The 17,756-nt window shown below is 50.2% G+C and overlaps 1 protein-coding gene across 2 annotated transcripts; it reads right to left on the bottom strand.

The window, feature by feature from the left end:
- Positions 1 to 11,972: 11,972 nt before the first annotated feature.
- Positions 11,973 to 17,195, bottom strand: LOC124701271 (homeobox protein BEL1 homolog). 2 transcript variants are annotated; one of them, XM_047233318.1, is made up of 5 exons: positions 16,841 to 17,195; positions 15,503 to 16,209; positions 14,208 to 14,593; positions 13,287 to 13,347; positions 11,973 to 13,085 (listed from the first exon to the last, which is right to left on the bottom strand). In XM_047233318.1, exons 2-5 carry the CDS (start codon positions 16,157 to 16,159, stop codon positions 12,420 to 12,422), a joined length of 1,770 nt encoding a protein of 589 aa, XP_047089274.1. In that variant the 5' UTR covers positions 16,160 to 16,209; positions 16,841 to 17,195; the 3' UTR covers positions 11,973 to 12,419. The 2 variants fall into 2 exon arrangements, with proteins under 2 accessions (XP_047089274.1, XP_047089273.1); XM_047233317.1 differs by lacking the exon at positions 16,841 to 17,195 and adding an exon at positions 16,303 to 16,606.
- Positions 17,196 to 17,756: the final 561 nt, after the last annotated feature.

The raw sequence follows: 17,756 nt of genomic DNA, 5'->3' as shown, positions 1-17,756 counted from the left end.
GTGTTTCACTTGTGTTATGTCAACGACTTGTGTACTACACCATGCAGTGGTACGCTGGGTCATCACAGTTCTTCTTTTGTTGGTGCAGGGGGATTGCTGTAGCTGCGATATCACCGCCTGCATTGTCGTCGGCGGCAGTGTGGTCACTGGCAATGGAGATCATCTCATCCAAAGTCAGTTTATTGGCGTTAGCCAAACATGTGAGCTTATGCCTCAGCAATCCTCCTCTTTGCAGTCCACCAATAAAGGCGTACATGGCAGTGGTGTGGTCGACGTTTTCGCACTCGTTCCTGCATGCCAACCATCGTGTGAGGAAGTTTCGTGAGGATTCTCCCTTCTTCTGGATACAAGCTTGTAGGTCGCTTGCCGTGGCAGGTCTTTTGTAGGTGCCCCTGAAATGTTTCTCGAAAGCGGTCTTCAGGTCAAACCAGCAAAAGATGGAGTTTTTCTCGAGGTCAGCGAGCCGGATCCGAGCTGGACCTACAAGGTACAAGCTGGAGCATGCGGCGAGCGATATTAGGGGTTCCTCCGGCGAAGGTTACTGCATTATAGTAATCCTCAATCCAGGTATCCGGCCTTTCGGTGCCATCATAATGCTTCAAGTTTCCGGGTAGCTTGAGGGAGCTCCTTGGCTTTGGTTCCTCTCGAATCATCCTGCCAAAGCACTTCGGTCCGATGTAGTCGGTTCTGTATTCGTTGAGGCGTTCCCGCGCGTCGCGCGAGCCGTGACGGGGGACTGTGAGCGAGAGCGAGATCTCCGGCCACCGCCTCCGCCTCCACCTCCGCCGCCACCGCTAGGTGGTGGCGAGGGACCTGCGAGGGGGCCGATCCGACCTCTTGCTTCCGCCTTCAGATTCTCCCCGGCCCTCCCGGTGCCGGCTCCGGCTCACCGTGGCTGCCTTCGCCGTGGACGCTGGCTGCCCTGGTCTTTCCGGCTCCGGCGGGGCTCCGGGTCGCGCTCCTCATTCCGGCTCCTCCTAGGCTCGGGCTCACGATCGTTGTTCCGATTCCGGCGAGGTTCCGGCGTGCGCTCCCTGCTCCTCGTTTCTTGATGGCAGCACGTTGTCGCGGATAACAATTCCACCATGCCCCCGAGGCCTGGTGTTTCCGGCTGGACTACGGCGGCGAGGGGGACGCGGGTAACCATTAGGCGGAGGAGAGGCGTTGCGGTACTTGTCTCGTCCAGAGTACATTGCATCCTTTCCCTTTCTCGGATCTGACGGTGGCGTCTTTGATGGTACGGGGATCGGATTTGGGTGTTCTCTGGTTTTCCTTCTGCGTTCCGAGGATCCGGTTCGCGATTCGTCATCACGATGGCGATTGTCGCGGGCGTCCTTCTGCGCAGTGGAGACGCAATGCTCCGGATTAGATTCCAACTTGCGCGAAGTGTCTGCCTTGCTCTGCTGTTTAACCGCTGAAGCGACGAGCGTGCGAATGTAGTCGATGTCAATTTCCTCGTTACTTTTCTTCAGGATCTCTGCAGCTTTCGTCATATTGTCCTTTGGGGTTGCGAACGGCTGCTGCTCCGTTGGAGTTGCGAAGGTGATCTTGCGGGGAGCTATCATCTCACGCCGGACCTTTTCGACCTCCTGGTGAGCTTCAACGATCTTGTCCTCCCAATGCTTTCGGAGTTCCTTGACTTTTGCCAATCCTTCGTCCACCTCCTGCTCGCGGCTGGATGAAGTCTTCCACAAAAGCTGCGGCGTGCTTCCTTTCCTCCGAGCATGGCGGCTGCGGTGACCTTGAATTTCTTGGCTGTGGCTAGCAGCTCCACTCTTTTAGCTTCTAAAGCTTCTACGTCTTCGGGAGTGATGGGTTTGTTAAGAATATCCGAGCGATAAACCGCATCCATGCCTGCTTGTGCGACCATCTCTTCGAGCGACGGGAGGCTCTCCGAGGAAGAATCCCTACGGGGCCGCTCCCGCGACATCGGAGATCCGTGGTGGGATGGCTGGGGGTCGGATTGGGTGCCTGCCTCTTCTGATCCGTTTTCTCCCAGCGCCGCTACAGTTGCAAGTACCTGCTTTGGCTGGGCGGAATCGACTTCGAGGCTGTTCACCGTATCCATATTCCTTCACCTTGCGATCGAACTCTTCGGTGTCCATGGATTGGGTGTCTCCGGAGATTGGGCTTAGATTTCCCAAAATCGACTCTTCGACCGGAGTTCCGCTTTCTTCGACAGACCTCTTGCCGATCCGGAGCAGCGTTGTTTTCCGGGGCCACGACCTGCTCGGGACCAGCTCCGGCTTCTTGAGGGGCGGTTCCGGCGGTATGGGCCAAGAAGTGCACGAAGTGACACCTTTGCTTCTCTAACACCGGGGAGACCCAGGCGGATCTGCATTGGTCTTCCACCGTTATTTCCTGCTCAGGGGCGGATTGGGTGGGTTTTCATTTTTTCAGATCTAAGGCGGAATCCTCGGCCGGGAAGTTCTGCGTCTCGAGATCGGATCTTCGCGGCCGCGTCCTGCTCGGCGGCGGTCGCGTCGGCGCTACTTACCGGTGGGTTTCCGTCGGAATCGACGGTTTCCCCGATGAAGATGTGTATGCCGCCAACTGGGACGATGGAGAGCTTGACGGGGTCGGTTTTAGCCGGAATCCAACACTCATCCGGAGGGACGATCGGCAGATTTCCGGCGTAAAGAACACGCCCCACAGCGATGGTGTCGTCGTAGTTTCCCATGGCGGAACCCTCCCGGTTCCGGCCTCCAGACGCCGCAGGCCCCACGGTGGGCGCCAACCGCCGTTGCCTAATCGACGGTACCTCGGAGGAGGGATCCTCACGAGGGGGAGAAGAAGTAGGGGCCATAGGGGCGGAGTGCACACGGGACGGTGGTACGCGAGTTACCCGGCTTCGGAACACCCGCACGATGACGGGGCCTACTGCTGCTTGTCCGGAATTATCCGGCGCTTTCGCGTTGTTACAATGAGTTGTGGTTGTGCCTCTAGGGCTACCGAGGATCCGGCTTATAAAGGCGCACGGATCTAGGGTTTACATGGAGAGTCCTAGCCGGAATACAAGTTGCCTAACTACGGTACAATGTCTTGCCGTGTACGTCAAGGATCCGCCTTCCTCTAAGTACGTGCTGGATCCGGATACTTCATGGGCCGTCACGGATCCGGCCTCCTTCGTAGGTCGGTAAAGATCCGGCTTCCTGTTCCTGGGCTGGACTTCATCCTTCAGGATCTACAGCAACTGGGCCGCCCGATGGGCCACATGCCTCACCACCATCTACGGGCCACCCGGGCTTGCCGGATCTAGGCCATGCCGTTGATATACCCATAAAGTATACCCACAACAATAAGCGCTCATAAATCCTGGAAGAGTTTTTTCTCCTATTCTAATAGATCTCATCCAAGCTTACCACAATCCCTATCGCCGCCATCATGTCTCATCCTTGGAGCATCGTGTCCTCAGCCTATGGGAAGCAAGGCACCCCTGATGCCTTGAAGAAGGACGCAACAAGGGAGAAGGAGGCGGAACGATGAAGGGACGAAAGTGACCCAGAAGAAGGTTTCAAGCTGAGAGAGAAGATCATTGGAGGTCGTAGAGCTTTTGCTTTGGTTGTAGATAAGGATGATGACTATGATGAAATCGATATGAGCATCGAAGAGGATGAAGGGTTGTGCCTCATCAACAAGTTGAAGATGGAAGACCAGGACATGGAAAAATCCCTGGATAAGCTGGACAGGCGCATCAAGAGAATTGAAGAGAAGGCCCTTGGATCCGCAGAGCATGTTCATCTTCCGCGACACTACCTGGACCAGATGGATGAAAAGATCATCAAAGGGCTGCAGGCTAACCTTGATGTTTGTTTTTGTTCTCTTGATACGCAAAAGAAGACGCTTGAAGTGAGCAAGAACTACATTGCTCTTTTGGAGAAGTTGGATAAAGAGCGTTCTGCCCGCATCATCTACCTCAAAGCCTTCACCGTTGCAGTGCAGACCAAGATCTGTAAGCTTGAAGGGGAAGCCCCTTTGAAATAAAAGGACAAATTACGGTATCAAATAATCGCAAGGATTATTTGATCCCACCTGGCTTGATTCCAAGCTTGGGGAGATCTATAACACCTTGTAATCTATCCCTTTTAGTTCGAATATTTACTTTCCAACATGCATTTAGTTTGAAATTCGAGATTTCATTATCACTTGTTTAGTTTCCCTTGGAGAGTGAAGGATTTTTATCCAATGAATCTTGAGCCATTATTTTATCCGAAGTGTGATTGAATTATGGTTATTGAATAGATGTATGAATTAGGATGAGTATAATTGTACTTGCATCATGATAATGATTTTATGGTCCTCCACACCAGAAAGCTTTGATAGGTAAAAGAAAATTATTTACAAAGTATTTTATGATCATTGGTTCCTTCATGTGAAAAAGGAAAACAAAGAAAAAAGAAACATAAAAATGAAAAAATAAAAGGAAGGGAAGAAAGAATAAGTGCAAAAAGAGAAAGAGTTACTAGTAAAATTCATGAAGAAAAGCTAACTTCATGATTTTATGATATTTAGATAAAGTAGTCTTCTTGTCTACTACCAAACCTCGAAAGGTGTGGAGGCATTCAAGTCATTTGAGTTTGAGAATTGTATGGTGTCATTCATGCTCTAATTTTACATCCGATGCATTAATCTTCGTTCTTGAAAATGCCTCATTTGTTTTAATGACTCTCACTTCATGAAAAAATATAACTATGTCTATTAAGCTTCAATCTTGCTCGGGGACGAGCAAGATTCTAGCTTGGGGAAGTTGATGAGTGCATTTTTAACATGTTTTTTCATCATTATTTTATAAATATATCATTGAGTAGTGGTAGGATTTTTGTATTTTACCGCGCTACCACGCCCTTTTATGCTTTTCTACACAAGATATCAGAATAATAAGTCAATGATGAAATATCAATGAAAACTGTCATTTTTTGACATTTTGACGTGATAGAAATCATTTTTGCAGTTAATCATGCACCTGGGCAAAAGGACAATGCGAGGACAACTTCCAGTAGCTTTAACGGGCATCGGTACGGGCAAGGCCCACCTGTACTGTCCGCCCGTACCACCCTTCAGAAACACCGTCTCGACAAATACTTTCACCTCCCGTAGATGGATCCGAGATCAGACACACACAACTCCGTGAAACAAAGAAACACCGGAGATCCGATCTCAAAAAGGAACTTGAATAAGACAAGATCCGGGCTGCTACGTGGATCCTCGAAGGACAAGGCATCATCCCCTTCATCATCATCAACCGCTGCACCTCGACCATCATCATCCTCCAACCATAGTTGTAATCTTGATTACTATTGTGGATTTGTATTCGAATTCATTTCATTCCTTTAATTCCCTCCAAAATATTATGATGATGTTCTTGATTGTCTCCATGTGTGAGTAGTCCTGTTAGTTCTTGGGGAGATGAAGAAACCCTAGCATGAATATGAGATCAATCTAAGATGATCTATGGTTTTAAGTATTAATGTGTGTTAGTTTTCTCTCTTGATATTACGTGTTGTGCACCATGTAATATATGCCTTATGGTCTTCAGAGGGAACTACTCTTTGAAGTGTGGTAAAGTGAACGGCGGGAATTGACATTACCGTATCGATGCTTTGCCACATGAATAAGGGGGATAAGAGGGATTCACAAAGCTCATGTCGATAACCGCGGGGTAAACCCCTTAATAGCAATAGTCAATATGTGGCTTGCAGAAGGCTAGCTGTGTGGTTATTTATAGATGCGATGACCGATGGCTTTCTAGGCGCATCTTTTTACGGAGCTCTCCCTCACACAATATAGTTAAAAGCATACTTTATCTTGATTAACATGAATCCTAGTGCTAGAGGTGAATCCAATAATCACTGAGAACACTTTGTCTTATTAAGTTTCAACCCATTTGTTTTTTACTGCTTTATTTCCTTTTATTTGCAACCATTTAAAACACCCCCTTTAAAAAAATTGAGATTAGAAAAAATTTATTAAGTAATCTTTAGTAGAAAGTAGCAAGGGGCATTAAGACGATAACCAATAGCTCCTAGTGTTTGATACTCTTATTTCGAAACTAGCTACAACTGATATGTGTTCTTGCATTTATCAGGCACCTGCACCGGCCTAATCATAGACCCCTTCTAGTTATATTTGGGATACAACGGAGTCCTCTCTTTCGATTTTTGTCCTTCTTCACACACCACCGAGAAATACTTATGTGGTAGCTCTGGTCGTGATACCCATGCCGTAGAGGGCTCAGAGTCAAAACAACTCCATCTGGTCTTGACCCGACTAGTCCAAGCCATAAAGTGGCAATAGTTGAGTCATCGATGACAAGGGGTCACTGGCGTTATCCCGGGATTCGTCCCAACTTCCAAGTGGAGGGCGCGGGATCCTTGCCGGGTTCTTCAAAAGGGGATCTGCGGTGCCGTTTGGCAGGCAAGACCTGCTCTAGGGTCCGCACTTAGTCGAACGGGGGAACCCTGGTTTTCCGGTGACGACACTAGACTAGAGAGAGTACCTTGTGCAACCATTGCACCAAATGTCTAAAATGCATGAAATTACTAAAGGTTAGTATACAGAATTACTATACATCTTACGTTACAAAAATTCAGTTACAAATTCAAATCACTACTCGATGAATGCATTTTTCAAAATAAAATTCAATTATGGTAGTGTTAACAGGTTCAATGCATAGCGGACTTTCAACTAACTACTATCCACAATATGTTTTATCTAGATTTCTCGGCCTGTGAGTTAAATCAGATAGTAAAATTTCATGACATGACAGATGCGTATTCACTACGGGAGAGACGCCATCCGCCGACGGCCCCGCACCGTCGGCACAGGATAAACCACCGTCGGCACCGTCTCTGCCGACGGTGACCGTCGGCGTCTTCACGTCGGCACAGATCGCTTCGGGGGCGGCGCGCTCACCGTCGGCACAGGATGCCACCGTCGGCACACGCGTACGCCGACGGCTGGCCGATGGCCGTCGGCGCAGCCGGCTCGCCGTGACCAGCTCGCCGTTAACTGCCTCTCTGTGCCGACGGTGTTACCGTCGGCACCTTTTCTTTTTTTTTCCAATTTCGGCGCCAAACATCTCCCGTTCGAACTGGGAAAAAAAACGCGCGAACGACGGCAGCTGTGCCGACGGTGTCACCGTTGGCACAGAGCCTGCCATTTGGCGCAGCAGAGGCCCTGTGCCGACGGTGACACCGTCGGCACAGCTGCTGCCCAGTTTTTTTTTAATTCCCTGATTTTGCTCCATTTGCACAGCAATTGCATATAAAATAGCAGAAAATATATGAATTGCACACATATAGCTCATATATCACAGATATAGCACAAATATGGCACCAAATCCCAAATTTAGTACAAATATAGCACACAAGCAATACGTTACATATAGTCATCCTACATAGATCATTCTACACATATAGCATGTGTCATGTAGCTAGTACAATGTAGCAACTATGGTGGTGTACTACCACCCGGAGGGTAGTACTGATCTAGCTCCGAGTGGGTGAAGCGAGGCCGCACTACTTCGACGGTGCTCGGGGAGGTAGAACCACGACGAGAGCCACCGGAAGCAGAACCATGCCGAGGTTCGGCAAAGCACCAGGAGAACAGCGACCGGGGTGCATCGGCGTACCATCAGGAGCGTCGTTCCCGAATTCTCCCATTCCCTACATGTTGGAGGGAGTTAGCAACTTAGCCATGTAACACCAAGTTAGCAACTTAGCCAAGTTAGCAACTTACCGGGGTCAACTGACGCTGACGCTTGTACGTGCAATAGAACTCCTCCTTGGACGGGAACACTGGCGTCGGCCCAGGATGAGGTGGCTCTGGGAGTGGTTCCTCTCGCACTCCAGTCAACATGAACCGAGTGAAACTCTGCAAGAAACGGGAGAGATAGCTCAGATTCAAACATGGGGACTTATGATGTTTTGCAACCATAGAGATTGACTGCATCCCATCGGGGGTCCCCCGGTGGGCGTATGCCTCCATTTGAGCTTGGTTAGGTCATAGGTACATCGGGGGTCCCCCGGTGGGCGTATGCCTCCATTTGAGCTTGGTTAGGTCATAGGTACATGTGGAAACAAGGATCTCTCCTGCCCTTTTTTTCCCGCCCACCCTTTCCGGCTGCTTCTCTCCCGCCCTTTTTTCCCGCCCACCCTTTCCCGCTCCTTCTCTCCCGCCTTTTTTTCCCGCCATGATTTCCCGCCAAGTTTTCTCGCCCACCCTTTCCCGCCCATTCCCTCCCGCCAAGTTTTCCCGCCGTTTCAGCCCCTTGTCGGCATATATATAGCCATGTCTTCTCCACTAACAGCACCAGCAACATTTCTCCCTTCATCGCTTCTCTCATCCAACAGAACCACAAAATCCTCTGAGCTGAGCTGCCGCTGAGATGGCTCCTCGTCGCCGTAGCAACACGGGCTTCATCGGGGTTCGCCTGCGGCCTGCGGGACATTTCGCGGCTGAAATCACCGCCGGTGGTACGCGTGTGTGGCTCGGCACCTTCTACACGAAGGAGGCTGCTGCCCGCGCATACGACGTTGCGGCTTGGAGGTTTGGCCGGCCGCGCCACGAAATGAACTTCCCGGAGGTCGGGTCTCGACGGAAGCTCGAGTCTCTCTGCGAGCCGCTACTTCGCTCACAAGGTGAAGCGCGTCGGTACAGGTCTGGCCAGCGGCGGATTAATACCACCGAGGCGGACGAGCAGTTCATGGCACAGTGGCGCAGAGACCATCCCGGAGCCGTCGAGGCAGAGCGCGCATTCTGGAAGGACAAGCAGACGTACGGGAGAGAGAGGAGGGCGGGAAAGCGGCGAGAGGAAGGTCGAGGTTGAAGCGAGTACGCCAAAGGAGAGGCGTCGACATGGGGGAGAATGATGAACGGTGGTCGTGGAACCTCACAACCACCGCTTCAGAGGACACCCCCAGCGAGGATGAAGATTTCGACTTCTCTGATTAATATGTGTGTGTGTCGAGTCCGTGTGTCTAGTGGGTCATGCGTCGACCCAGTGTTAAGTGCTTTGTTCATGTGTGGGTGTAGTTCTTTAAATGTTTTGGTTTGTGTGTGGGTCTAGTTCTTTAAGTGCTTTGGTTCCTGTGTGTGGGTGTAGTTCTTTAAGTGTTTCGGTTCGTGTGTGGGTCTAGTTCTTTAAGCGCTTTGGTATGTGTGTGGGTCTAGTTATTTAAGTGTTTTGTATCGTGTGTGGGTCTTAAGTTCTTAAATGTATCACTTTTGTGCATGCCATGTCTACACACACAAGTTTTGGGGCCATTCACCCCCTCTGAGGCTCGATTTCTGGCGAAACCCTAGTTCTGTTGACCGCGCGGTCTACCCCTTTGACTGCATCCCATCGGGGGTCTCCCGGTGGGCATATGCCTCCATTTGAGTTTGGTTAGGTCATAGGTACATGTGGTAACAAGGATCGTCCCATATGATCTCAAGGTTTTCTCCGGTTCACCTCCGAGCGAGTTCCCCCAATACATCCAGAATCTGCCTAAGTGTAGAACCCCATGTCCGAGAAGCCGGACACACCTGGGGGTAGCATTGGATATAAAACCATCTCAAATCACTCTCCGATCCTCGATTTCTGAGAAAACCCTAGACCGGGGTCCCGGCGGGGGATCTATACCGCCCTTATACATATATATAGGTTTCCCGCAAAGGGGTTCGCCAAAATAGCAGTGAGATGGAGGCACAATTATCTCTTTGATGCAAAAAATGATTGGGATTAATAATTATATGGGTAATAATTATCTCTTTGATGCAAAAAAAATGATTGGGATTAATAATTATATGGGTAATAATTATCTCTTTGATGCAAAAAAACAAAAAAACAAAAAATGTGCATATTAGTCTGTGCCGACGGCCTTAGTTGTGCCGTGGGTCACCGTCGGAACAGCGTCAAAGGGACCCAGCAGTCAGTCCCTGTGCCGACGGCCACCTTTGCGCCGAGGGCTACCGTCGGCACAGTGCAGACGGCACCGTGACAGGTTAACGGCTGGGCCCGCCTGTCAGCGCGTGTACCGACGGCCGTGTCTGTGCCGACGGTGACCTTTGGGCGCCAGCTTCCTGTGCCGACGGTCTATTTTTCGCCGACGGTGGCCGTCGGTGTAGCCCTTCGTGTGCCGACGGTGACTGTGCGCCGACGGTCAGCTCCGTCGCCGGTCGACGAGCGCTTCTGTGCCGACGGCCCCGACATTTGGCCGTCGGCACATGGGCTGGCCGTCGGCCCACGGCGTCTCTCCCGTAGTGATTGTGTTGCGTCAATTCCGCAATTATCTTAAGTATTTTTGAAACTTTTATCATGAACTCTTCTTGGATTCCAGTGCAACGGTTGGGAAACATCCCCTTGTGCACTGGACACACCCTCAAGTACACTAGTCGTCCCCTTAAAAAAAGTACACTAGTCGTGCATATGTTAATGGCCGAGAATCTTGGATATACAATCTTTGAGATTACAGCATCGGTGATGCACAATCGTTTGTTTTTCTCCCGGTGGTGACGGCAGAAACTTCGCCGATTACATGAAAGTGACTTCCCACCCGACCAAATCATGGAAGGTTTACACAAAATCCACAATTATGACCTCAACAAACATTTCAAGTTTTGTATTGGTACGCTTGATGATTGCCTTTTTTGCCGTGCCATGGCAAGCAACTGAGTATATTGACCGGCATCGCGGCTGCGCTCTTGTTCCTCTTCACCCGTAAATTTTATAAATATTACTCATTTTTACAGTTTTTTGTTGGAAGTTTGTGGTTGGACTGCTACCGCGTGTGCATGAAAACGACTGATATGCTCAATCTATCATCATGCATAGAAGAACAGTAAGCATAAGGAGAACTGCATTTCTAATACGCTTAAGGCAGAACTAGCATGCATCATGCAATGCCGGCTGGATGCATGAGCAGCTATAGGTTAACCTTTATATATGTTAAGTAAGAACGCCAACTCTGCGCACTATATGCCTTTCAGGCGAATAATTCCGAACTAAAACCTACGGCACATATTCCTCATCAGCTTAACTGTGTGTACGTAGCTATCGCACCCAAGCAATTTTTCTAGCAGCGCCCTGACCTACTGGTCACAGATGTATGTTTCTCTTCGTGATTCGTGCACACTGGTTTACGGACCACGATTTATAAAATTCCATAAAAGTTTTAAATATGCACCTAGGTAATGGATGAAGCTACATGTATACGGACATTGAAACTAAAATATGAATATTTGTGACTTTTATAAATGTAGTTTAACGGTGCAGATATATATGAAGTGTAAACGGGTCGGGTTGGATCGAATTTTGCTATTTCCATATCATTTATCATATTTTTTTACGGATTCAGATCGGACCGGATAATGGTCAGATGCAGATTCGAATGCGGATTATATCAAATTGCGGATATAGAGCGGATTCGGAGCGGACTCGGATTGGAAGCGGATATTCGATAAAATACACACAGAAAATGAGAAATGTGATTTTTTAATGTAAAAAGGTAAGAAAAAACGAGTAACATAGGGCTATATCCAAAGTTGCACACTTATTTGTACGACAAACCGACTTGTGTGCCCACACAACATGCATAGGTGGAGCCATGCATAGACTAACTTCGTTGTCTAGGTATTGAGGGTTGGGCAAATTTTATCGGATTATCCTCTTTAAAGACATCGGATTATCCGCGAAAAGTGTCAGATAATCCTTATCCGTCGGATATTATCAATACCATATATCCGCTACCGTATCCGCCGCATATCCCTTGAGCAATATCCACATCCACATTCATATCCGGCAGATTTCTAAAAGTGCATACCATATCCTCAAAAACTAATGCAGATGCGGATATGGAACGGAAATTATCTGTACCAGTTACATGCCTAGTTATCTAGCGGCATCGCTGGAATTGCATTTCCCATGATTTTTTGTTTTTGTTTTTGTGTTTGAGCGAATCGAGTTTAGCAGTGTCACCAGGGCATAAGCTAGCTAACATAACCAGTGTGGGATCAATCATCCACCAATTCGATAATTCAATCGAGCTACAAATAAGCTGCTAGCTTGTGTCCACTATACAATCGATCCTCCGCCGGCCGGCCGATACGTCGACCCCTTACCAGCCTGCTTCCGAAGTACAGGAAAAGCACGTACTGGATCGTGCACGTACTTACGCAATATTGCAATCAGCTAGCTCGGCGTACAACGATCGACAGAGACCTGCCGAGATGCGTACATATCAGGGCAAAAATCACCATAAGCTAGCTAGCCGGGCACAACCCAATGCTGTGCAAAGATAGCGCGCACGTGAGGAGATCGACACGCCGGCCGGCGCCGTACGTTGCGGCGTCCCTGTCCATCGCGTGCGTGCAAGCCCCGGCACATTAATCCATCGAGTTCGCGGCGCCGGCAGACGGAGGGTGCGTGCATGTGACACGGATCACCCGGCCAGGTCGCGGAGGAGGTGAAACCCGGCGCTTAGCCCCCGGTAGTGCTGATCCTGCCCACCGTGGGAAGCCTCGCCGGCGCCGTCCATGCCGCCCACCCCGAACTGGATGTGGTGGCCGTGGGCGCCGGCTGAATGCACGGCGTCCATCTGCTCGCCTGGGAACAAAAACCCGCCCGCGCCGTGCTGCGCGGAGGGCGCACCGAAGGCGATGTTCACGCCGCCGCCGTCGTGAGAGTCGTGCTGCTGCAGCCCCAAGGTCAGCGACACGCCTCCACCAGCGCCGCCGAAGCCCTGCCCCTGTGATCCATCGTACGCGTCGAAGCCGAGGTGATGGTCCATGATGCCGAAGCTCTCCATCCGCGCCGCGCCGGGACCGGCGATGTTGACGACGGACGCGAGCGAGCCTGGGTCGTGGACGTCGTGCAGCTGCGCACGCGTCGGTTTACGATCTCCTGCCCCCACACGATCGGTTTCGTCAGCCACCACGCGCTGCTGCTGCTGTCCATCGGAGGCGTGGCTGCTGCCGCTGCTAGGGTTAGGGTTCAGTCCGCCCGCCTGCCCGCCGCCTCCATCGTCCTCCTTCATCTCCTCCACGTACATCTCCTCCACCATGGGCTTCCACAGCCGCACCCTCGCGTTGATGAACCAGTTGGATACCTGCACAGCGCCCACACGCAACACATGTCATTGTAGCGAGAGGCGCAAGTCTAAACAAGAATCTCTTTCCGGCCAGCGCAAGAGGACGCGGCGAGACCTTGACATGGCAACCAATTGAATTGACGCTCCATCTACACACCATGGTTTTGAACGTTGCGAATTGCAATGCACTGATCGATCGATGCGATGCAGGGAACGTACCTGGCTCCGTGAGAGGCCGGTCTGGCGAGCCAAGATGTGCTTGTCCACGTCGCTAGGATACCTGAGTACAACGGAACGGATCACATCAGCAGAAAATTCTAATGCTAGCTTGTACTCATGTGCATGCGCTATTAGAAAAACAACAAATTGCTACTAAATAACTATAACTACTGCTGAGTCGTTTGGAAGTTGGAGCTGATGGTTACGCGCGCTGTACACTCGAACACACTACCCTGATTAGTTTGCAAATCACACTGAGAGAGAGGCGTCATTTATCTAACCATGCATGATTAGATTAAGCTAGCTGGGTAGCCATCATTTTCTCTCGGAAGACTTTTTTTGCTTACGTACGTTACATACATACAAAATCAATCACTCATGAGATACAATACGTAGTTAATCAACTCACATGATGAAAACCGGCCAGTTAGTTAATGGTTACAGTTGGATTAATTTGGCTCCATAGTCGTTGAGGAATACTCAAGTCATTGGGTTGTGTTTTCTAATGCAATGGCATTTGGGTATATGCTTTGAGTAGATATAGCACATCTATACTACCCAATGTGGCCATTTGAGCAGTTGATATGATACCAACATAAATGTGGTCCGGGAGAACAATATTCTGTACTACTCAAGAATATTAGCTATTTTTTGGGAAAATGTAAACCTTACTGTTTAAAAGAAAACTTCATTGAGAGCTATCCAATTAACTTAGATTCTCACGAAATAAACTTAGCTTGATAAATATATTCTGCAGGCTAGCTCTATTGTTGCACCATGTATCACTGCGTGGGTTTACATGAATACATCAAGTACATGCTTGCTTAAAATTACTAGGTAATATAGTGTGTTATTTGAATGTTTCACTAGGAGAGAGGTGATCTGAGTTTGGAATTTTGGATGCATGGCGCATGTACTTACGGATGAAGGAAGTGCTCGAAGAGCCATGCCCGAAGGATGGTGACGGCGCGCTCGGGCAGGCCGCGTTGTGGCCGCCACGGGTGACTCTCCATGAAGCCGCCGTTTTGGTGCAACGCCTTCTGTTGTCGGATGCACTGGTCCAAAACCTTGAGTCGCGGCGTGTCCCCACGTGTCATCCCTGGTGTCGACACGTCCTTCTCCCCAAGTGCCTTCCTCACCACCTGAAGTTGTGCCACAATCCCGTCCCTTAGGCTCCGGAAGTGCCGGGAGATCGTCCGTGCCGCCAGCGCAGTGTACTCCGCCGCCGCGCGCTGTCCCGCCACAGCCTCGAACCCGCCCGCTAGCCCCCTCATCTGCTCGCAGTACCTCCGGTACCTCCTATCGACCTGCACCCAGTCAATTGGCAGAAAGATATGTAAGATTTGTTTCAGACGTACTTCTTGGTTATGCAGAGACCGGGTGTGCACACCCTTTTGCTTGTATATGTTTGATGCAACATTCGAGTCAATAAAACTCCTCTATTGAAAAAAAAAACTTTATTTCATGTGTAATTCGGGTTTGCACTGATTGTAATTCTACCATGTTGTAAAAAGGTGAAGATCGAGATGGGTGATGTAACAGTGAAACGGTAACAATAAAAACTGACATTGTTGTAACTTGTGTGGATCGAGTTGACTGCTCCTAGAACTCTGCTGCAGGCCTGCAGCCACTGGCGCTCTTTCAGCCGCAGTGACACTGGTGTGCAGCGGGTAAAAATTGTTTTGCGAGAGGTGAGGCATTGAATTCTCCAAGGAAGGGAGGTGCATGGGCAAAGTGGTGGTGGAGCAGCGGTATGCAGAGAAAGCTTGCAGTTGCAGAGTCATGGCAGGCAGGGAGTGGGACGGGGACGGAGACGGAGGGTGTGCATGACCGGCCCGGCTACCTAGGCAGGGGACCCGGCCTCGATCGCGCGCGTAGATAGACACCTCGGAGAGGAAAGGGAATAGAGGTTTCCGAAAGCACAGGGTGAGGCCCAAGAATGGCGCGCCTTCCCTGCCCTAGCCCCAGGTGCACTATTCCGGCAACCATAATGGAACTCCTAGTACTTTTCCTGTAATCCCAGATTCCCTTTCGATCTGCAGTGCCGGCCTGCTAATTAGTCAAGCAACTGCCTGCAGTGGTGGAGCCGTCCTGTGGAGCTAACTAGCTCGCATGATTGGAATTAGATTAGCTAGCTGGCTAGCTTTGTGCTTGGATGATTGGAATTGGATTAGCTAACTGAGCTGCTATGGCTGGAAGTTCAAGTCGAGGCTCACCTCTTCGAGCATGATGTAGAGCTTGTCCTTGAGCCGCTGCAGCTCCAGCGCGTCCATGGCCTGGATCTGCGCCGACGGGGCAAAGCAGGAGGTCGACGACGAAGAACCCTCGCCGCCGGTGCCATCTTCTTGCTTCTGCGGCAGTGGCTTAGCGCGCTTGGCGGTGATGTCAGCGGGGAGGCTGCAGAACCCCTGGAGGAGCTGCTGCGCCGGTAGGAGGAACCTAGAGCCGCGCAGTTGCCACGCAGCGCCGTGCCCGTGCGCCGACACGTCCTGCTGGTCGTGCTGATGCAGCATCCATGACGCCGCGAGTGGCTCGTGCTGCTGCTGCTGCTGGGACGAGCCGCCGAGGTGGTGGTGCAGCGACAGGGACAGCGGCGCCTGGGTCGTCTGGTGGTGATGATGTTGCTGTTGTTGTTGTTGCTGCTGCTGCTCGAGGAAGAAGCGCATGGTGGATCCCGCACCGTCCCCGTGGTGCTGCTGCTCGGGCATCGCAGCGGCGGCGTGCAGGCGGTGCATGCCGAGCATGTCCATCCCGTTCTGCAGGCCGTAGAGCTCCGGCGGTCCCTCGTGGTCCATCGCCGGCATGAGCGTCGCCGACGCCGCGTCAGCCGCCGAGAAGTAGTCCGCGAAGCCCAGGCTCGGATCGTGCGCCATCGTCGCCGTCCTCGTCTTGATCACGCCAAGGAAATCCCAGCTCGATGGAGCTGAAGCAAGCATCACACCAATCAGAAACCGAGACAAAAAAAGGGTAGGAACTAGGAAGAACAATCAAACTCAAAGTAGACGAGCTAGCTCACTTTGCGCAAAGCAGCTAGAGATAGCTAGCTAGCTCGGGCGAGCAAATCTTTCTGAAGAACCAGCACAGAAGATACGCAAGTTCATCAATCAGTCCTATATACGACCACTGATCTATGACTGCTCAGTATTACTAGTCCACTACTACACACACCATTCGAGCTAGCTAGTTAGCTCTAGACGGACGGACGAACACGAAGCAAGCAAGTCAAAAAAAAAAAAGGATGCCTTGCAGACTTGCAGCAGGTAGCAATCCGAGAGGGAGGTAGCAGATATACTACGTTGGTAGCTAGCATCCCCTTTTACCCACACACACACACACACACACACACAAGCTCACCTCACAGTCAGCGAGGTAGCAGCACAAGAATCTCGCTTTGGCTCGGGATGAAAAAGGAGGTGGAGAAAAAACAGGATCAAAAGCTATGCAAGGGTGATCTAGACGCAGCGGTCTTAAAGAAACCAACCAATCCAAAGATCTGTCGTCAGAAAAGCAATCGGGAAACGGGGAAAAGGTGTGGCACGGAAAGCTTTACTTACATGGGATCGACAGAAGCTCGCCGCTCGTCGTCGGCCGGGGTGCTGTGCTTATGTTCGTGGTGGATGGTGTGGTAGTTGCCCCGTCGAGCTCTCCTTGCCCTGCCGCGCGCTACCCTGCTGCTGCTACTTCTACTCCTCTCTGTCCACTGTCGTGTCTACAAATATCTGGACGTTCCTACCTGCTACCGTTTTTTCGTCCAGTGTGTGTGTTTGGACTTTGGAGAAATCATCTTCTTCTATGTGTGATTGTGGTAAGATCAACTTAATTCCACCACTTTCGGTCTACAGTGTAGTACATACGTGTGGCCTAAACTGCTCGGAGGAAGATTCTAATATCTGGTGGATCATTCATTCATAGGACTCGCTCGGATGCTACAGGATTTTTTTGGGTTGTCGGGGTAATTGTGCAGGTCTCTGCTCATTCCGATTAATTACTGTCTCTATCTCTCTATTTTTTGATAGGCGGAGACTTGTTTTCTTCCAGCAGTGGACTAACATTGCTATGAGATAGGAAGCACCTTTTGCGTACATAAATAGCTCTAGGATGTGATGCATTTGCTCAAGTTGATCGCTGTCCGCGCAGGGGATGCAGCTGATTTGATTCTACGTCCTGCCTCGTTTCACACATACAAAATAGTAGTGTGATGTTTAGGGTTTAGGGTGAAACAAATGAAGAGGGAAACTGTAACATGTGCACCCCAAAAATTCTCAAACCCTACACATTACGTTTTTGAATTTTAACCTACACATTATTAGAAGCTAGTAGGATGGAACGTTTAAATTGTAATAAGAGTGCAAAAGGTTGAACATCTTAGACAACGTTGTACAAAGATGGTTTAGCTGTGTAGTAACTGTACTGCAATCAAGATATTTCAACCCCAGCAAAATTATTCCCGAACTAGTCAAAATATTTCAA

This window comes from Lolium rigidum, chromosome 3, assembly GCF_022539505.1.
Source record: "Lolium rigidum isolate FL_2022 chromosome 3, APGP_CSIRO_Lrig_0.1, whole genome shotgun sequence".
In the NCBI taxonomy this organism is placed as follows: Eukaryota; Viridiplantae; Streptophyta; class Magnoliopsida; order Poales; family Poaceae; genus Lolium; species Lolium rigidum.
This window is presented reverse-complemented; position numbering and strand designations above follow the sequence as displayed.